The sequence below is a fragment of the Coregonus lavaretus genome (assembly GCF_964263955.1).
Source record: "Coregonus lavaretus genome assembly, chromosome: 27".
Taxonomy (NCBI): domain Eukaryota; kingdom Metazoa; phylum Chordata; class Actinopteri; order Salmoniformes; family Salmonidae; genus Coregonus; species Coregonus lavaretus.
Window position 1 is genome coordinate 33,515,043 of NC_140014.1, and position 22,608 is coordinate 33,537,650.

Consider the following 22,608-nt stretch of genomic DNA (forward strand, 5'->3'; position numbering starts at 1 on the left):
GACCTCAATCTCTCTGACTCTCCCACCTTCCTCCCACTCACATTCTGCAGGCATAGCTGTGTTGCCCAGGTCAACAGAGAGTGCACAAATGCCCCGGTTATTTTATTACAGATAACCTTGTGGTTAATTAGTGTAGCATGTGTGAGTACAGTAGTGTGTTCCAGACCAGAGCTTCTTTCAGTGCAGATATCAACAGTGTGGTTTTTAACACCTTACAGACAGACAGCGTAGTACACACCTCTCTGAAAAGGGTAAGTTATTTAACCATTTCTGTGTCACAAATGGATCCCTATTCCCTATATTGTGCACTACTTTTGACCAGGGCCAATGGGGTTCTAGTCAAAAATAGTGCACTACCTTGGAAATAGGGTGCCTTTTGAGACTGCCTTTTGGGACTTAACCTTAGTAATTTTAACAGTGAAACTGGCTCTGTATCAGCTGTAATGCATGTAACCAGGAGACGCAGCACTTCAGGTGTTTATTTTTTAGATTAGCAGAGACCTAGGCTACCTCTCAAATGGCACCCTATTCCCTATACTGCACTAGTTTTGACCCTAGTGCACTATATAGGGAATAGGGTGCCATTTGGGATGCAGTTGTAATGTTTCCACCGGCTCTGACTTTTCATTCTTTCTACTCCTGCCTGTTAAACATTGAAAGAGTAATCTTCTTCTCATCTCTGTGCCCCTTGTAAAGCAGATGGCGTAACGTATAAGCAGAACCACTCTATCTGCGCTGTTTGTGGCCTTTTAAAACGGCCAACACACTATAAAAGATACAAGATATACTACTACCTGTCTGTCAAGATCGTCCATCTTTGTATTTCTTTGTACCTGAGATTGGAGTTGGTGTGTTGTGACATTGAGAGTTTGTTTTGGAAAGGAAAAAGGCAATATTGTGACATTCCTATCAGTGTCTGGGATTAAACTGCCCCCCCGCTCTAATCTTCAACAAACCTGGTTTAATCATGAAACAGCATTATTGACTGGAGCTGCATTAGAAGGATGCCATTTTGTTTAGAGGGCAGTGGTTTAAGACGGTGTCGCTTTTCTCGCCTTGTAGCCTGTGTTCAGTATCCTGCCTATAGTATAGTTTAAATGTGGTTTAAATGTAAAACTGTGTTTCTTATTTTCTCCTCCTAGCCTGTGTTGCTGGACAGTAGCAGTATCCTTCCTGATCGCATCCTTCTCATGGACACCTTCTTCCAGATCCTCATCTATCATGGAGAGGTATGTTCATCATCAGTCATCCAATCATAATCAACATACCCACTAACAGACTACATCAAAACATGACTTTCCTAATGATCTCACCACTCACACAGCTACGATCTCTTTACACTCAGAGAGAGGCAGCTCTATCTATCAGGTGATTCTATCGCAGGGTTCCCAACTGGTGGCCCGCATGACAAATTTGGCCCACGGGTGATTGTATTTGGCCCCCCGCAAGTTTTCTGAGAAAAAAAAATGAAAATTATTGTTGGACATAAAAGACTGTAAAAACACCAGCACATCAGACCAAGTTATTTTGGTTTTGGAAATCTGTTCCAAAGTATTTCCATGCATAATAGAGAGATGTGATCGTATGCCCAGCGTCGTCCAGGGTAGGGGAGGGAATGGCCGGCAGGGATGTAGCTCAGTTGGTAGAGCATGGCGTTTGCAACGCCAGGGTTGTGGGTTCGATTCCCACGGGGGGCCAGAATGAAAAAATATATAAAAATGTATACACTCACTAACTGTAAGTCGCTCTGGATAAGAGCGTCTGCTAAATGACAAAAAAAAAAACATTATCTGTTTGGCCTTCTTGCGGTCAATTTGCAGTCTACAAATTATTTTGTATTATGTTCCGGCACCCTGACCATCCCCTCAAGAAAAAAATCATCCCGTGGCTGAATCTAGTTGATGATCCCTGTTCTATGTAACACTAGATTGATTTCATTTCAGGTTGCAGCCAGATACTATTGTCCTTGTTTGACATTTGTGAATAGATTAGGGAGCAGTGGGGACTGTAATACCAGTGTTGCACTAGTGCAGGGATCATCAACTAGATTCAGCCGCGGGCCAATTTTTTTCTTGAGTGGGTGGTCAGGGAACATAACTACAAATAATTGTAGACTGCAAGTAGCCAAAACAGATATAATATTTGACTAAAACATAATCATTTCAAACCTTGCTTACATTTGTATGTCTGGAAGTAGCTAGCCAACGTTAGCCAGTTAGCTTGGGTGCTTGAATGCTGTTGTTAGGTCAGCTAGCTAACGTTACGTGTATGATGTGTAGTAATATTATTCATATCTCAGAGCCATTTGCTTTGCTAGTTATAGCCTAATGTTAGCTAGCTAACATTGAACCTGGTTGGTTAGCTACCTGCAGATTCATGCAGGGTAGTAACATCATGAGTTGGGATTATGGTTCATTGTTTAGCTAGCTAGCTACATGTCTTAACAAAAGACTCCACTATGCAAGTATCCATTTCAATAGAATGTTCATGATGTCACTGCGACACGACAGCTGTTGATAGACGTAGCTGGTAAATTCGCTCTGGCTATCTACTCCGATTTCAGAGCACTCTCATCTGAGTGTGCTAGAGCGCAGAATAATTTATCAATTTTCGAACACTCAACACCCGTTGAATATGGCCGGTGTTAGTAAACGTTGGCAAAAAAGCGTCATTAAATTGTTGCCAGCAGCACAGTTGCAGTCGCCGTCGCCAACACTCTGGATAAAATAAAAACTGCCTAACCAGCTCTGCTAGGGCCAGTAAAATGGTCAGAGTGAGCTGTTCTCTCATTTGTGTCTGGAAGTAGCTAGCAAGCTAGCCAACGTTAGCTTGGGTGCTTGGCTGCTGTTAGGACAGAACACTCGGATCAACCCTTAAAAATTACAATAAAAACGTTTAATTTATTTTATTATAATTATTTTTGTTGTATTTATTTATTTTTGCTCAGAAAACTTGGGGGCCAAATAAAATCACCCGCGGGCCACCAGTTGGGGAACCCTGCACTAGTGCATTCACCCTGAAGTTATATTATGGAAATTCTGTTTCAATAGGGCTGACACTGAGGACTTGTGAAGAGCAGAATCAACAACCTCTGCATAGTCAAAACAGTTGCTTTGTGAGAAGGTGTTAACCACTGAAGATGTAAAACCCATGTTCACAGTTAGCTATTGTTATGTAAATGAAGCCCCTTAAAGCCCCAATAGCCTTACCTTAGCCGCAAGTCAGGAGAGGTCCACTGAGGCCATGTCCCAGGCTTTTTGGGGGGGTACGTCCTCAGTGGAAATTTGCCACCTGGGTTTCCTATTGAAATCAAACAACATGAGTATATTGTCCTTACCGGAAGACGAGGAAAAAGGAGACCCTTCCAGCTACGTGGTCAAACTGAAATCAGAGGAACTTGACAGGGCTATACCACCAGAAGATCTGGAACAACGCCATAGGATCGGCGTGAAACAGAAGAACGCTAAATACCCTCGCATTGTAATCTTCAAACTGTGGAACTATCAGACCAAAATAAACATTTTGAGGACACGGGAGGAAGGGAGATCAAAATCCACGGCCGGTCCATTCGTTTCGCAAGCTAGCCAACGTTAGCCAGTTAGCGTGGGTGCTTGACTGCCGTTGTGAGGTCAGAACGCTCGGATCAACCCTACTCCTCGGCCAGAGCGTCCAGTGTGCGCTCTGAACGCTCCGAGAGCAAAAACGCTCTGAATTTATGAACTGACAATCTGACAATGCTCTGAATTTACGAACGCCCAGAGTGCACTCTGGCACTCCAGATTGAATTTACGAACACACCCTTGGGTAGTTAGCATATTGTTAATATACTGGCAAGTTCGATGTATTAGTAGCCATTTTAACGTTAGGTAGCTAGCTAACATACTCGTACATACTGCTGTAATGATATGCTATGCGGTTCGTAAGGATAGCGAAGCTAACAAATTGTCAGCCAACATAACGTGTAATGTAACTTATTTGAAAAGTCATTACTTTATTACATTGCTCAACATTTTCTTAACATTTGTCATAATTAGTTAAAGCAATGAATTTGTATCTGCTCTCGTCGGACTTCGCTGCATATTTTCCGAAATTTTCCTCAAATTAGAAAACGTTGTGAAGCCACACCCATTTTCTGAAGAATTGTATTATGGGCCCTAAAAGCATGGAAATAGTGTCCACTGTTTGTACACTTCTTATTTTGGCGAATGTAGCACGACATCCGGGAACATTTGGCATACTAACTATATACAGTGGGGGAAAAAAGTATTTAGTCAGCCACCAATTGTGCAAGATCTCCCACTTAAAAAGATGAGAGAGGCCTGTAATTTTCATCATAGGTACACGTCAACTATGACAGACAAAATGAGAAATAAAATTCCAGAAAATCACATAGTAGGATTTTTAATGAATTTATTTGCAAATTATGGTGGAAAATAAGTATTTGGTCAATAACAAAAGTTTCTCAATACTTTGTTATATACCCTTTGTTGGCAATGACACAGGTCAAACGTTTTCTGTAAGTCTTCACAAGGTTTTCACACACTGTTGCTGGTATTTTGGCCCATTCCTCCATGCAGATCTCCTCTAGAGCAGTGATGTTTTGGGGCTGTCGCTGGGCAACACGGACTTTCAACTCCCTCCAAAGATTTTCTATGGGGTTGAGATCTGGAGACTGGCTAGGCCACTCCAGGACCTTGAAATGCTTCTTACGAAGCCACTCCTTCGTTGCCCGGGCGGTGTGTTTGGGAACATTGTCATGCTGAAAGACCCAGCCACGTTTCATCTTCAATGCCCTTGCTGATGGAAGGAGGTTTTCACTCAAAATCTCACGATACATGGCCCCATTCATTATTTCCTTTACACGGATCAGTCGTCCTGGTCCCTTTGCAGAAAAACAGCCCCAAAGCATGACGTTTCCACCCCCATGCTTCACAGTAGGTATGGTGCAACTCAGCATTCTTTGTCCTCCAAACACGACAAGTTGAGTTTTTACCAAAAAGTTATATTTTGGTTTCATCTGACCATATGACATTCTCCCAATCCTCTTCTGGATCATCCAAATGCACTCTAGCAAACTTCAGACGGGCCTGGACATGTACTGGCTTAAGCAGGGGGACACGTCTGGCACTGCAGGATTTGAGTCCCTGGCGGCGTAGTGTGTTACTGATGGTAGGCTTTGTTACTTTGGTCCCAGCTCTCTGCTGGTCATTCACTAGGTCCCCCCGTGTGGTTCTGGGATTTTTGCTCACCGTTCTTGTGATCATTTTGACCCCATGGGGTGAGAACTTGCGTGGAGCCCCAGATCGAGGGAGATTATCAGTGGTCTTGTATGTCTTCCATTTCCTAATAATTGCTCCCACAGTTGATTTCTTCAAACCAAGCTGCTTACCTATTGCAGATTCAGTCTTCCCAGCCTGGTGCAGGTCTACAATTTTGTTTCTGGTGTCCTTTGACAGCTCTTTGGTCTTGGCCATAGTGGAGTTTGGAGTGTGACTGTTTGAGGTTGTGGACAGGTGTCTTTTATACTGATAACAAGTTCAAACAGGTGCCATTAATACAGGTAATGAGTGGAGGACAGAGGAGCCTCTTAAAGAAGAAGTTACAGGTCTGTGAGAGCCAGAAATCTTGCTTGTTTGTAGGTGACCAAATACTTATTTTCCACCATCATTTGCAAATAAATTCATAAAAAATCCTACAATGTGATTTTCTGGATTTTTTTTCCTCAATTTGTCTGTCATAGTTGACGTGTACCTATGATGAAAATTACAGGCCTCTCTCATCTTTTTAAGTGGGAGAACTTGCACAATTGGTGGCTGACTAAATACTTTTTTTCCCCACTGTACATACTATGACCAATAAGCATACTACATACTCATTAGGGGAAAGATAATCTCAAACTCGCCAAAAATTTAATCTGATTTAGAAATTAAAATTTAAGAAAAATATATCACTATTTTAGAAAAAAAACATTAAAAAATCTTTACAAGGTAAAGAATAAAATAATGTTTCTGAACTTAAGCAGGAATATGATCTTTTACTTTTTAAGTGAGCCAACAACTACAGGTTAAACTCAAATAAAGCATAATACATAATGGCAAATAAACCTGGTAAACATCTCGCAGCCCTCACAAAACAAATACATGCCAAACCAGTTATAATTTAAAAAGATAAAGATACAAATGTGTTATTAGAAACAACGCGATTAATGACAATTTAAAAAGCTTCAATGAAAATCTATATAAATCAGAATTAAACAATAGTTGGATTGATCCTACAGCCTTCTTAAGGCATCCGCTTGCTTCTCAGCCGAAACAGTTCGAGAAAGTTTGTGCATATATTATGACGACATTTGGTGACGATTTGGACGTCAGTAAGGTATTTTTTCGGTTGTTCATGCACACAATTTGTTTTCTTGAGGCAAGCCGAAGTCAGTAGCCGAAATCTACGCCCCTTCGTCGGTGATTGGTCAACAGTAGGGATTCTTCAGTAAAGTCTTTGTTGTCATTCAATGAGAGACAACTCGTTTTCCTGCAAATTTTCTCATTAAGAAATACTGCACCAAACATCTTAGTTCGGTGTCAAATTGCACGACTAAGATCTCTTCGGCGAAAACGTCAAAATCAATGACAGATTTCTTGAGTTATCTTAGATGAATTCTGACTATTTTTAGGAAGTGTATACTGGCTACAGTCTCTCTAAATGGTCAAACAATAAATGTCGCTTTTTTATCTTTTTTCAAGCGAATGTCTTTTAAGGAAGTCTGCGAGCACTCTAGTTCGGATCGGCTAGCCGCCATCCGAACTGAAGCATGCTGACGCCTTTAGACTTAACAACTCTGAAGCAATTATCAGCAAACAAAAAATAATCACTAAAAACAGAGATCACCCAAAAATAAATATTAGACACTGTTAAAACATGTGCACCGAGAAAAGCACCAGAAATGGATGGCTTTCCCATATCATTTTATTTAACATTTTGAGGCAAAGTAGCCCCCCTATTTACACAAATGACAACACACCTCACTGAATTCAGTGCTTCCTAGTTCCATGTATCAAACAGTTATTTCAGTTATATTAAAACCTGGAAAATCTGGAGTGTCTCCTGCTGATTACAGACCCATACTTTTTTTAAATAAATTGTGACTATAAAATAATAACAAAGCTCATAAGCAATAGAATCGCAAAAGTCTTACCAGACTTGATACATATCAATCAGACATATTTTTTTTTAAATAGACACTTACAAAGAAATACATGAACATGTTTCAGTTTAATACAATACGCTAAAAAACAAGAATACATTGAGTGTACAAAACATTAGGAACAACTTCCTAATATTGAGTTGCACCCTCTTCTGCCCTCAGAATAGCCTCAATTCGTTGGGGCATGGACTCCTATAAGGTGTCGAAAGCGTTCCACAGGGATGCTGGCCCATGTTGACTCCAATGCTTCCCACAGTTGTGTCAAGTTGGCTGGATGTCCTTTGGGTGGTGGACCATTTTGATACACACGGGAAACTGTTGAGTGTGAAAAACCCAGCAGCGTTGTAGTTCTTGACACACTCAAACCGGTGCGCCTGGCACCTACTACCATACCCCGTTCAAAAGGCACTTAAATATTTTGTCTTGCCCATTCACCCTATGAATGGCATACATACACAATCCATGTCTCACCGCTTAAAAATCCTTCTTTAACCTGTCTCCTCCCCTTCATCCTACACCAGTGGACACGAACCTTATCTGAGTCCAGATCACTTTCTCAGTCAAAATTCTCCTCTCTCCGCTGAGAAAAGGGGACACAGTCTTCCGACTGATGGCGAATTGCATTATTTCTGTGATCGGGGTCCCATAGGGCGGCGCACAATTGGCCCAGCGTTTTCCGGGTTAAGGGAGGGTTTGGCCCGGGGGGGCTTTACTTGGCTCATCGCGCTCTAGCGACTCCTTGTGGTGGGCCGGGCGCCTGCAGGCTGACCTCGGTTGTCAGGTGAACGGTGTTTCCTCCTACACATTGGTGCGGCTGGCTTCCGGGTTAAGCGGGCGGTTGTTAAGAAGCGCGGTTTGGTGGGTCATGTTTCGGAGGTTGCATGACTTGACCTTCGCCTCCCGAGCCCGTTGGGGAGTTTCAGCGATGAGACGATCGAAATTGGGGGTAAAATACAACAACAAAAAAACACAACAAAAAAATACAGTAGCTCTGCGGTATTTATTGAGTCTCTCTCTAGTCATGGTTTTAAAAGTTAAAAAATCTAATATTATCAACTTTTCTGTGCATTTGAGGCTTCCTTTTACAGTCTATGGCGCGTAGAAACTGTGCAGACACGGTGATCTGAGCTGTCTGATTGGCCAGCGGTAGGCCTATAGGTGCCCTTGATTTGATCTCTGGGCCTGCCGGGTAGGCGGAGTTCAATCTTCAGACACATGAAATGGTTCAAAATGAGAATACTTTGCCTTCCCGGTGCTAGGGCTGCTGAATCAAGTGCACCTACCACCAACAGTGCGAAACAAAACAAAAAAAATAGTAACGCAAGGCTTTTTCGTTGGGGTAAAACTAATTCTGATTGGCTGAGCTTGGCTCCCCAGTGGGTGGGCCTATGCCCTCTGTCACGAGTGTCAGTGTAATGCGGTGGATCGAAGTCAGGCGCAGGACACTGAACTCAATGAAAACGTACTTTACTGAATAAGTAAAGAAACCAATACAAAATACCTCCACACAGGGAGGAACAAACCCGCTCACCAAACGACACACGGGAAAAAAAAACATAGAACATAGATCTGCAGCAGCTAGTATTCCGGTGACGACGAACGCCGAACCTGCCCGAGCAAGAAGGAGGGGCAGCCTCGGTAGAATCCGTGACAGTACCCCCCGACGCGCGGCTCCAGCCGTGCGTCGACACCGGCCTCGGGGACGGCCAGGAGGACGCGGCGCGGGGCGAGTCGGATGACTGCGGTGGAAATCCCTCAACATGGAGGGATCGAGGATGTCCCTCCTAGGGATCCAGCACCGTTCCTCCGGACCGTACCCCTCCCACTCCACGAGATACTGCAGGCCTCCCACCCGACGAGTACGCCGGTGCCCCCTCGATGTCCAGTGGGGGCGGAGGAACCTCCCGTATCTCAGACTCCTGGAGTGGACCAGCTACCACCGGCCTGAGGAGAGACACATGGAACGAGGGGTTAATACGATACTCAGGAGGAAGCTGTAACCTATAACATACCTCGTTCAATCTCCTCAGGACTTTGAATGGCCCCACAAACCGCCAACTCAGCTTCCGGCAGGGCAGAAGAAGGGGCAGGTTTCGGGTCGAGAGCCAGACCCGGTCCCCCGGTGCATACACCTGAGCCTCACTGCGGTGGCGGTCGGCGCTCGCCTTTTGCCGCCCGATGGCCCGTTGCAGGCGCACATGGGCAGCGTTCCAGGTCTCCTGCGAGCGCCGAAACCATTCATCCACCGCAGGTGCCTCGATCTGGCTCTGATGCCAAGGTGCCAGAACCGGCTGATAACCTAATGCACACTGGAATGGAGTAAGGTTAGTGGAGGAGTGGCGGAGTGAGTTTTGGGCCATCTCTGCCCAGGGGAGGAAAACCGATCACTCCCCCTGCCGGTCCTGGAAATACGACCTCAGAAACCTACCCACCTCCTGGTTGACTCTCTCCACCTGCCCGTTACTTTCGGGGTGGAACCCTGAGGTCAGGCTGACCGAGACTCCCAGACGTTCCAAGAACGCCCTCCAGACGTGAACTGGGAACCCCGATCAGACACTATATCCTCCGGGACCCCATAGTGCCGGAAGACGTGTGTAAATAGGGCCTCGGCAGTCTGTAGGGCCGTAGGGAGACCGGGCAGAGGAATGAGGCAACAGGACTTAGAAAACCGATCCACAACGACCAGGATCGTGGTGTTCCCTTGTGAGGGGGGAAGATCCGTCACGAAATCCACCGATAGGTGGGACCACGGTCGTTGTGGAACGGGTAGGGGTTGCAATTTCCCTCTGGGCAGGTGTCTAGGAGCCTTACACTGGGCGCACACCGAGCAGGAGGAAACATAAACCCTCACGTCCTTAGCTAAGGTGGGCCACCAGTACTTCCCACTAAGACAATGCACTGTCCGACCGATGCCAGGATGACCAGAGGAGGGTGACGTGTGAGCCCAATAGATCAAACGATCGCGGACCTCCAGCGGGATGTACACATGACCCTCTGGACACTGGGGAGGAGTGGGTTCGTTATGCAACGCCCGCTTGATGTCCGCATCCACCTCCCACACCACCGGTGCCACCAGACACGACGCCGGAAGTATGGGAGTGGGCTCCACGGAACTCTCCTCCGTGTCATACAGTCGGGACAGAGCATCTGCCTTAGCGTTCTGGGAACGTGGCCTGTAAGAAAGGGTGAAAACAAAACGGGCGAGAAACATGGACCACCTTGCCTGGCGAGGGTTTAATCTTCTCGCCGCCCGGATGTACTCCAGATTGCGGTGGTCAGTCAAAATGAGAAAAGGGTGTTTAGCCCACTCAAGCCAATGTCTCCACGCTTTCAGGGCTTGGACCACAGCCAACAGCTCCCGGTACCCCACATCATAGTTGCGCTCCGCCAGGCTGAGCTTCTTCGAAAAGAATGCACAGGGGCGGAGCTTGGGTGGTGTGCCCGAGCGCTGGGAAAGTACAGCACCTATCCCAGCCTCCGACGCGTCCACCTCAACCGTGAAAGCCAAGGAGGGATCCGGATGGGCCAGCACTGGAGCCGAGGTAAACAGGTTCTTCAGATGACTGAACGCCCTGTCCGCCTCAGCTGACCACCGCAGACGCACCGGTCCCCCCTTCAGCAACGAGGTAATGGGAGCCGCTACCTGACCAAAGCCCCGGATAAACCTCCGGTAGTAATTGGCAAACCCCAAAAATCGCTGCACCTCCTTCACCGTGGTTGGAGTCGACCAATTACGCACGGCCGAAATGCGGTCACTCTCCATCTTCACCCCAGACGCGGACATGTGGTACCCTAGGAAGGAGATGGACTCCTGGAAGAACAGGCATTTCTCCGCCTTGGCATACAGGTCATGCTTCAACAGTCGTCCAAGCACTTTACGCACCAGGTACACATGCTCGGCCCGTGTAGCGGAGTATATGAGAATATCATCAATATACACCACTACACCCTGTCCGTGCAGATCCCTGAAAATCTCATCGACATAGGATTGGAAGACTGATGGAGCATTCATCAACCCGTATGGCATGACGAGGTACCCATAGTGTCCTGAGGTAGTACTGAATGCCGTCTTCCACTCACCTCCCTCCCGGATACGCACCAGGTTGTACGCGCTCCTGAGATCCAATTTCGTGAAGAAGCGCGCCCCGTGCAATGACTCCGTCATACAAGCTATCAGAGGTAATGGATAGCTGTACTTGACGGTGATCTGATTAAGACCACGGTAATCAATGCACGGGCGTAACCCACCATCCTTCTTCTTCACGAAAAAGTAACTTGAGGAAACAGGTGAAGTGGAAGGCCGAATGTATCCCTGTCTCAGACATTCGGAGACATATGTTTCCATAGCCGCCTTCTCCTCCTGTGACAGAGGGTACACGTGACTCCGGGGAAGTGCAGCGCCCACCTGGAGATTTATCGCACAATCCCCCGGACGATGGGGTGGTAATTTAGTCGCCCTCTTTTTACTGAAGGCAAGAGCCAAATCGGCATACTCGGAAGGAATGTGCATTGTGGAGACCTGGTTTGGACTCTCCACCGTAGTAGCCCCTAAGGAAACCCCTACACACCTCCCTGAGCACTGACTGGACCATCCCTTGAGAGCCCTCTGTTGCCATGAAATAGTGGGGTCATGAGTGGTTAACCAGGGAAGTCCCAACACCACAGGATACGCAGAAGAATCAATCAGATAGAGACTAATCCTCTCCTCATGACCCCCCTGCGTCCTCATTAAGAGTGGTGCGGTGATCTCCCTGATTAGGCCTGACCCTAACGGGCGACTATCTAATGCATGTACAGGGAAGGGCACATCAACACGAACAGTGGGAATCCCTAAACTAAGTGAATACTGACAATCAATAAAATTCCCAGCTGCGCCTGATTCTACTGGCGCCTTATGCTGGGAATGTGGAGAAAACTCTGGGAAAACAACCTCAATACACAGATGACCAACAGGGAGCTCTGGGTGAGTCGGGTGCTTACTCACCTGAGATGGTCGACCAGTGCTCTGCCTACTGCCTCGACTCCCTGCGAACCCTCCCCAGCACCGACCAGCAGTGTGTCCTCTGCGGCCACAGTTGGTACAGGGGACGGCCCCTCTCCTGGTCTCCCTAAGCGCAGCACCTCCGAGCTCCATGGGGGTAGGGTCGGAGGTGCTGGGGGATGGAATGGACGGGCCCTGATCAGAACGTCCGCGGGTTTCCAACAGGTTATCCAGCCTGATGGACATCTCCACCAGTTGGTCCAGGTTGAGGTTGGTATCCCTGCAGCCCAGTTCCCGACGAACGTCCTCCCTTAGGCTGCATCGATAGTGGTCGATCAGGGCCCTCTCATTCCATCCTGCGCTGCCTGCCAGAGTCCTGAACTGCAGCGCAAAATCCTGGGCGCTCCTCCTCTCCTGTCTTAGGTGGAACAGACGCTCGCCCGCCACTCTCCCCTCCGGTGGTTGATCGAATACCGCCCGGAAGTGGCGGGTAAAATCCTTGTAGCGGACAGATGTAGCGTCAATTCCTCCCCACTCGGCGTTTGCCCACTCGAGCGCCTTCCCCGACAGACAGGAGATGAGGGCGGACACGCTCTTGTATCCCGAGGGCGCCGGGTGAATGGTTGCCAGGTAGAGCTCTACCTAGAGAAGAAAACCCTGACACCCGGCTGGTGTACCGTCATATGCCCTCGGGAGCGAGAGCCGAATCCCACTGGACCCAGGTGGCGAAGGGGTGGACAGTGGTATGGGTGGTTGAGTGGTTGGAGGTGTAGGAAAGCCACCTCTCTCCCATCGGTCCATAGTGTTAACCACTCTCTCCATAGCGGTGCCGAGAGCCTGGATCATGCTCTCCTGTCGTTGGACGCGTTCATCCATCGATCCGGACTGACTGGCTGTACCTGCTGACTCCATACTGGTGCGTGTTTCTGTCACGAGTGTCAGTGTAATGCGGTGGATCGAAGTCAGGCGCAGGACACAGAACTCAATGAAAACGTACTTTACTGAATAAGTAAAGAAACCAATACAAAATACCTCCACACAGGGAGGAACAAACCCGCTCACCAAACGACACACGAAACGAAAAAACAAACACGCACAAAACACAATGGGAGCCACCGGGTTAAATAGGGAAGGAGTAATTACATGATGGGAAACAGGTGTGTGACAATCAGACAACAGGTAGAACATAAAAACATAGAACATAGATCGGCAGCAGCTAATATTCCCGTGACGACGAACGCCGAAGCCTGCCCGAGCAAGGAGGAGGGGCAGGCTCGGCAGAATCCGTGACACCCTCCCAGGCCCACCCATGGCTGCGCCCCTGCCCAGTCATGTGAAATCCATAGATTAGGGCCTAATTCATTTTTCAATTGACTGATTTCCTTATATGAACTGTAACTCAGTAAAACCATTGAAATTGTTGCATGTTGCGTTTATATTTTTGTTCAGTATACATTATCTGATGAAATTGCTTTAGAAAGGGGCACAAGACAGGGATGTCTTCTCTTCCCCCTCCTGTTTGCACTGGCAATTGAACCACTTGCGGAAAGAATTAGACAGGACCCAAACATAACAGGTATCAGTATTTGGTGAACATTAATATAAACTAAACTTATTTGCAGATGATCTCCTGATATACCTGACCAATATTGAAAACTCAATACCCACCTTGCTAAAAATATTTTCAGGATATGAAATTCACGTGGAAAATAACGAAATAATGGCAATAGGAAAAAGAAAAAGAATAACTCATGATCTAACACAAAAAATATCAAATACTTATTAGTATGCTTAATAAGTGACAACAAACAACAAATATATAAAGATCACTTAATCCCATTACTTATCAATATGAAAGCAGATCTTATTAAATGGAACAATAAATCTTACAGGTAGAATAAACCTCTTCAAAATGGCATGGCTCCAAAAGGTTTGATATTTATTCTCGGTAATACCAATTACCCCACCGAAGATATTCTTTTAAAAAAGTATACTCAGTCATAACAGACTTTATATGGGCAAATAAAACTCAGAATAAAAAGGAAAGTTTTACATCTTCCAAAATCTGAGGGTGGTTTTAACCTTCCAGACTTGGAATTGTATCAACTCACCATCCAAGGCTTTTACTTGCGACACTTAGTTAAATGCACTAAAGAGGAACAATGGCTACATATTGAAGATGCGCATCCCCAGAATCTTTTCACTTGTCTATTTTCAAAGGATAAAGCTAAGAACATTAACTTCATAGTTAAGAACACTATAACAATATGGATGAAAATGAAACGTATTCTACTAGAACCAATATCCCTCCCTAAAAACACAACCCTGTTGAACAACCTCCTTGGAAAACTCACGGCATAGAAACCATAAAGGACTTGGTAATAGGAAATCCATTTATTTCCATTACAGAATTAAAAAGCAATTTTGGACTGACCAATGGAGTTTTTTCAAATACATGCAACTTAAAAGTTTAATATCACGAAATTTAGATTTGAAATCTTTTGGACATCAGAGCAATCTTGAGGGAATTCTATTTGAGTCAGAAAACGATATTCATATGATAGGTAAGGTATACAAAACCTTGCAGAGAGCCTATCCAACTGACAACCATTTTAGAAAAATACATAAACTATTGGAACCATGACTTAAAAATAACTGATATTGGCACAAGATGGAGGGAATGTTGGACAAAACTAATGAAATTACAGTTAACGGAAATGTATGCTTAATGCAGTATAAACTAATGTATAGAATGTATTATACAAGCGACAAAATTCACAAATTCTACAGCACAACGGCAGAGTCATGTCTTAAGTGTAAAACTAACAATGACTCAAAAATCCATGCCTTCTGGGAATGCTATAAAGTAAAAAAGTTATGGGCGGAGTTAGAAAGTTGGCTGTCAGAAGTATTACAATGTAAATCTGTCTGTCTGCATATTTCAAGACATGGCATATGAGGGTGCATAGAGATACCCGATGGGTTGGGCGATACTTTTATCCTCAATCATCTTTTTAAAAGTTATACTTAAAAACGGGAAATCAACCAATCTTCCATCGTTAACACAATGGAAAGGTCAAATGCTTTATTATCTAAATGTTGAAAGTGCTTGGACGACGGAGAGAAACAAAATGGTGCAGTTTGAGGCCATGTGGCGTAGAGTGATGCGGGCGCAGGAGAAAGGGGTGTGAGCAGGTGGGTCTGGGCAGGTGTGATGTCGTTGATGTTTGTGTGCGTTTTTATGCTGTCATTTGTATGTGTATGTTTTGTATTGTTTAGAAAATAAAAATAAATCAATTGTCGTTGATTGGTTTTGTGTGACATTACTTAAATAGCAATCTGCTCCTAAACAGACTTCTCTTTATTTCTCAGATCTGTAAACGTCTACATGTAATTCTTCATGTCTTCAGGACATCTCTAACTGGCCTCTCTTTCTCTCTCTAACCCTTTCTCTATGTCCATCCATCAGACTGTGTCTCAGTGGCGTAAGGCAGGCTACCAGGAGATGCCAGAGTACGAGAACTTCCGCCACCTGCTGCAGGCTCCAGCGGACGACGCCCAGGAGATCCTCCACAGCCGCTTCCCTATGCCCCGATACATAGACACAGAGTTTGGTGGATCACAGGTACATACATTTTAGCGAGTGTATGTCAACTGTCAAGTCTATTCAACTTCCTGTATTGATGTTCTTGTTGTGTTCTAGGCTCGTTTCCTGCTATCTAAAGTTAACCCATCACAAACCCACAACAACATGTATGCATGGGGCCAGGTAAGACTTCTACTGCCTATTTTCTATTCTGATTTGCCCAGGAACTAGAGAAGATACTATTAATAAAAAGGACATACTGCTAAGGATGGTGTTTTTAGTATTGTATTACAGTGGGGAAAAAAAGTATTTAGTCAGCCACCAATTGTGCAAGTTCTCCCACTTAAAAAGATGAGAGAGGCCTGTAATTTTCATCATAGGTACATGTCAACTATGACAGACAAATTGAGATTTTTTTTTACAGAAAATCACATTGTAGGATTTTTAATGAATTTATTTGCAAATTATGGTGGAAAATAAGTATTTGGTCACCTACAAACAAGCAAGATTTCTGGCTCTCACAGACTTGTAACTTCTTCTTTAAGAGGCTCCTCTGTCCTCCACCCGTTACCTGTATTAATGGCACCTGTTTGAACTTGTTATCAGTATAAAAGACACCTGTCCACAACCTCAAACAGTCACACTCCAAACTCCACTATGGCCAAGACCAAAGAGCTGTCAAAGGACACCAGAAACAAAATTGTAGACCTGCACCAGGCTGGGAAGACTGAATCTGCAATAGGTAAGCAGCTTGGTTTGAAGAAATCAACTGTGGGAGCAATTATTAGGAAATGGAAGACATACAAGATCACTGATAATCTCCCTCGATCTGGGGCTCCACGCAAGATCTCACCCCGTGGGGTCAAAATGATCACAAGAACGGTGAGCAAAAATCCCAGAACCACACGGGGGGACCTAGTGAATGACCTGTAGAGAGCTGGGACCAAAGTAACAAAGCCTACCATCAGTAACACACTACGCCGCCAGGGACTCAAATCCTGCAGTGCGAGACGTGTCCCCCTGCTTAAGCCAGTACATCTCCAGGCCCGTCTGAAGTTTGCTAGAGTGCATTTGGATGATCCAGAAGAGGATTGGGAGAATGTCATATGGTCAGATGAAACCAAAATATAACTTTTTGGTAATAACTCAACTCGTCGTGTTTGGAGGACAAAGAATGCTGAGTTGCATCCAAAGAACACCATACCTACTGTGAAGCATGGGGGTGGAAACATCATGCTTTGGGGCTGTTTTTCTGCAATGGGACCAGGACGACTGATCCGTGTAAAGGAAAGAATGAATGGGGCCATGTATTGTGAGATTTTGAGTGAAAACCTCCTTCCATCAGCAAGGGCATTGAAGATGAAACGTGGCTGGGTCTTTCAGCATGACAATGATCCCAAACACACCGCCCGGGCAACGAAGGAGTGTCTTCGTAAGAAGCATTTCAAGGTCCTGGAGTGGCCTAGCCAGTCTCCAGATCTCAACCCCATAGAACATCTTTGGAGGGAGTTGAAAGTCCGTGTTGCCCAGCGACAGCCCCAAAACATCACTGCTCTAGAGGAGATCTGCATGGAGGAATGGGCCAAAATACCAGCAACAGTGTGTGAAAACCTTGTGAAGACTTACAGAAAACGTTTGACCTGTGTCATTGCCAACAAAGGGTATATAACAAAGTATTGAGAAACTTTTGTTATTGACCAAATACTTATTTTCCACCATAATTTGCAAATAAATTCATTAAAAATCCTACAATGTGATTTTCTGAAATTTTTTTCCTCATTTTGTCTGTCATAGTTGACGTGTACCTATGATGAAAATTACAGGCCTCTCTCATCTTTTTAAGTGGGAGAACTTGCACAATTGGTGGCTGACTAAATACTTTTTTCCCCCACTGTATGTACAGGATAAGCAAGTTGTGTGTGCAATAATGACTGTTGATCTTGGAGGAGCGTAGGGTCCACTGTGGTTCAGCCTGACTCAGCTTAATGTCGTAATGAAAGTCATTATGTAGCTGGAGAGAGAGAGAGTCCCTGTACCTGTTTGTCATGGCTTACAGCTGCTACTACTGCTTATTAGAGGAGACACATAGAGTAGTGGACCTGTGAAACCTTTCAGGATTATTATTACATGGACAGTCACACCAACTGAGATGCACACAATCCTACTCCTGTTCTTGACTAATAATTTTTCTACAACTCCTACTTGTTGTCAGTTTCTTTTACACGAGCAGGTAAAGTCTGCACAAATTAGTGTAGTCATCTTACATTTTTTAGTGGAGAATGAAGGTGTGACTTTGGTCGGTGCCGTTTAAGATGAGGGAGGAAGTTTTTTGTTGTTGGGGGGAGCGTGGCCTTATTTCTATTACAGCATATTGGATGACTGTCATTCATATTACATTCACCCAGCTCAATGTAACATCGATAGGTTTAGGCTACTACATGATACTCAGATTGTTCCTGTACCGGATGATCAAGAGGTTGCTACAACCTAGTCTATGAATTAAAGTTTACAACGTAATTGCACAGGTCGAGATAACATTTTGAGTAATCAAGGTGACAGACAGTGACGCATTCAATACCGCCTTGCACACTATTGCCTGCATCTAGTTGATCTAGGGTGTAATCATTAGTCCCAACAGTTGCAAACGAGAGTTTCTATTGGACAAATTGAGGTATGTTTATCCCCATTTAATTCAGTTTGCTTTTGTTTAAGAATCGGCAGAACGAATACAACCCTGATCACGCGCAAACACAGTTTACTTTCATAGCAGCCACATACAAACATTATGATCACTTTGCGCGTTGTATAATTCCTTCTTATATCTACGCACTCTCCTCCTCTCACCTTTTCCCTTCACTTGTGGACTTCAGTGTACAACACATCAGCTGTCTATGACCAGGCGAGAAAACCTTTCCAAGCCAAACCTTCGTATCATAACCGCTTATCGCTACACACAGTCTACATCATTGTCACCGTATTAGCTAACGTCATAGTCAACATAGCTACTAGAACTAACGCATTAGTAAACCCGCTAGCTACAATCATGCAGTACAGTGTACAGTCAGCAAGTAGTTTAGCAGTTACACCGGTGGGCCCTGGTGGCAATAAATTAATAAAACCAAAAGCTTACCTTGACTTGGAAGAGTTCCAGTGTTGGATAGCCATAGCCAGCTAGCTAACATAGCATCCCTCTCAGTTTGAGCCGGGTGTTTGAGTAGGCTAAACTAGCTAGCTGCATTTGTTAGCTAAATAAGTTTTAAAAATATAGCTATCTCTCTCTCTTGCTTCTCCTTCATTTTTGAAGAAATTTGTTTGTTCATAACTGTTAGACTATTGTCTTTCTCTCTCTTTGAGTCAACTACTCACTACATTTTATGCACTGCAGTGCTAGCTAGATGTAGCTTTTGCTTTCAGAACTAGATTCATTCTCTGATCCTTTGATTGGGTGGACAACATGTCAGTTCATCCTATAAGAGCTGTGATAGGTTGGAGGACGTCCTCCGGAAGTTGTCATAATTACTGTGTAAGTCTATGGAACGGGGTGAGAACTGAGAACCTGTCCTCATGCTACACTATGGTGCTACCCTACAGAGTGCTGTTGAGTCTACTGTAGACCTTCTTTGCAAAACAGTGTGTTTTAATCAATTATTTGATGACATTAATATATTTAGTAAAGTTTTATTAATTTTATTTAATGTTTCATTATTTTTATGAAATTCCTTCTCTGAGGAGCCTCTAGGGTGTAACTACTTTCCAAGATTATATAACTGAATTCCACTCTTGTCCTCTCTGTGTGTAGGAGTCGGGAGCCCCCATCCTGACAGATGACGTCAGTCTACAGGTGTTCATGGACCACCTGAAGAAGCTGGCTGTGTCCAGTGCTGCCTGACACTGAGACAGACGCCATAGTAACCACTGAGCATCAGCATCACAGACCATTGTTCCGCCTCATCATCCACTCAACAGCACACCTGGGTTCAGATTGTATTTGTTTTCTTTCAAGGACTTAATCTGCACTTGATTGAGCTTGTCTGGCGCAATAAAGCCAATGGAATAGACCCAAAAGCAAACCCCTCCCATCTGGCACTCGAGACAGGCTCAATCAAGCGCTTAAAGTATTTGGAAGAAAACAAATACTATATGAACCCAAGTTTGCTCAACAGTAGTCAACTCATACTATACATGGGAAAGTCAACAACCAAAAGAGTCCCCTGTAGCTCAGTTGGTAGAGCATGGCGCTTGCAACGCCAGGGTTGTGGGTTCGTTTCCCACGGGGGGCCAGTATGAAAATGTATGCACTCACTAACTGTAAGTCGCTGGACAGATAAGAGCGTCTGCTAAATGACTAAAAATGTCCTCTTTTTCCCTTTTTATATTGAAAACAAAGAGCTTTGTACAGGAAAGTGACGAAGTACAGAAAATGATCTGCAGTACAGCCTTTTTATGCGACTAGTCGGTGGTCAGTGATTGTAAAAAGAACAAACAAAATAAAACATCAGTTGTTGACTACTAGCTTAAATGTTTGGTCCTGGATCAGTATATGAATCGTAAGATGAGTCTGATATTTATGTACATGTACTTTCCCCTCAGAACACTAACTAACCCAACATCCAGTTGGATACATTTTATTGGATGTTTTTATTTTGATGCTTCAATGGCAATACGTCTAGTTTATCTACAACAACACAGCATCTGGGCTTTATATGATATTTTCTGTCTTGTGTTTCTATAAAAAAAAATATTTATCAAACAGAGAAATGTATAATATTATCGTCCAGTCAGTCAGAGCTGTCATTGCTGCAGGCTACAGAAAGAGGACAGGTGGGTGTCGTATCGTCGGTTGGTAAAGCTTGGAGAATCCAATACAACTTAATTTAATTAGAGCCAAGTGTTTTCTGTTCTTCTCCCTGCATATGCCACAGAATAATAGGTTATTTTCAGACCTTTAGTGTGTGCTATCTAATTCATGTTAGTCATTCATATCACTCATTGTGGTACAAAACCCTGCCTAGTACAGATGTTGGATCATAATTTGATCACCCTGTTGCAGATTAACATTCCTACAATGCATGACATTTAACTAGTGTAGTGAATTTGAGGTTTAAAAAGGCTTCTGAAGTTTGTAATTTGCACTTTGAAATTTCAGACTTTTCCCTTACAAAAAAATGTATCAACCCCTACAAAAATGGCCATTAATTATAATCCACATCATTTACATTTCCTTTTTTCTGCTGGATTATTTTCCTGCTGTAGCAAACTGGCTCAAATTAAGATCCTACATCTGTACTATACAGACTGGTACAAACATGCTCCACGATACAGACAGATTTGCAGGGTATTAAAGCTGCCCTCCCTCTTCTCTGGATCTCATATCATATCTGCCTTGTGTTATTTTTGACATTTCTAATAAAATAACTCCCTGTTAAAATATTTATTTTTTGTGTATTAACACTTTCTATCTGATTTACTTTAAGTGATGCTGTTTTCAACTAGACGTACCTGATTGTATGAACTTGTACAGGTAACTGCCAAAATAAAGGAAACTAGGGCTGTCCCCGACTAAAACCATATATTGACACTTCCTATGTGTTTCAATCAAATCAACTACAGTGAGGGAAAAAAGTATTTGATCCCCTGCTGATTTTGTACGTTTGCCCACTGACAAAGACATGATCAGTCTATAATTTTAATGGTAGGTTTATTTGAACAGTGAGAGACAGAATAACAACAAAAAAATCAAGAAAAACGCATGTCAAAAATGTTATAAATTGATTTGCATTTTAATGAGGGAAATAAGTATTTGACCCCTCTGCAAAACATGATTTAGTACTTGGTGGCAAAACCTTTGTTGGAATTACAGAGGTCAGACATTTCTTGTAGTTGGCCACCAGGTTTGCACACATCTCAGGAGGGATTTTGTCCCACTCCTCTTTGCAGATCTTCTCCAAGTCATTAAGGTTTCGAGGCTGACGTTTGGCAACTCAAACCTTCAGCTCCCTCCACAGATTTTCTATGGGATTAAGGTCTGGAGACTGGCTAGGCCACTCCAGGACCTTAATGTGCTTCTTCTTGAGCCACTCCTTTGTTGCCTTGGCCGTGTGTTTTGGGTCATTGTCATGCTGGAATACCCATCCACGACCCATTTTCAATGCCCTGGCTGAGGGAAGGAGGTTCTCACCCAAGATTTGACGGTACATGACCCCGTACATCGTCCCTTTGATGCGGTGAAGTTGTCCTGTCCCCTTAGCAGAAAAACACCCCCAAAGCATAATGTTTCCACCTCCATGTTTGACGGTGGGGATGGTGTTCTTGGGGTCATAGGCAGCATTCCTCCTCCTCCAAACACGGCGAGTTGAGTTGATGCCAAAGAGCTCGATTTTGGTCTCATCTGACCACAACACTTTCACCCAGTTCTCATCTGAATCATTCAGATGTTCATTGACAAACTTCAGACGGGGCTGTATATGTGCTTTCTTGAGCAGGGGGACCTTGCGGGCGCTGCAGGATTTCAGTCCTTCACGGCGTAGTGTGTTACCAATTGTTTTCTTGGTGACTATGGTCCCAGCTGCCTTGAGATCATTGACAAGATCCTCCCGTGTAGTTCTGGGCTGATTCCTCACCGTTCTCATGATCATTGCAACTCCACGAGGTGAGATCTTGCATGGAGCCCCAGGCCGAGGGAGATTGACAGTTATTTTGTGTTTCTTCCATTTGCGAATAATCGCACCAACTGTTGTCACCTTCTCACCAAGCTGCTTGCCGATGGTTTTGTAGCCCATTCCAGCCTTGTGTAGGTCTACAATCTTGTCCCTGACATCCTTGGAGAGCTCTTTGGTCTTG

The 22,608-nt window shown here is 44.4% G+C and overlaps 1 protein-coding gene across 1 annotated transcript in view; it reads left to right on the forward strand.

The window, feature by feature from the left end:
• The window catches only part of sec23a (Sec23 homolog A, coat complex II component), a 49,036-nt gene extending 27,838 nt beyond the window's left edge, over positions 1–21,198 (forward strand). Inside the window, exons 15-18 of the mRNA XM_084144729.1 lie at positions 1,143–1,229; positions 15,652–15,807; positions 15,886–15,951; positions 19,568–21,198. Of these exons, the coding sequence (XP_084000855.1) occupies positions 1,143–1,229; positions 15,652–15,807; positions 15,886–15,951; positions 19,568–19,657 (399 nt within the window). The 3' untranslated portion in view covers positions 19,658–21,198. The remainder of the gene's footprint in view (positions 1–1,142; positions 1,230–15,651; positions 15,808–15,885; positions 15,952–19,567) is intronic.
• Positions 21,199–22,608: the final 1,410 nt, after the last annotated feature.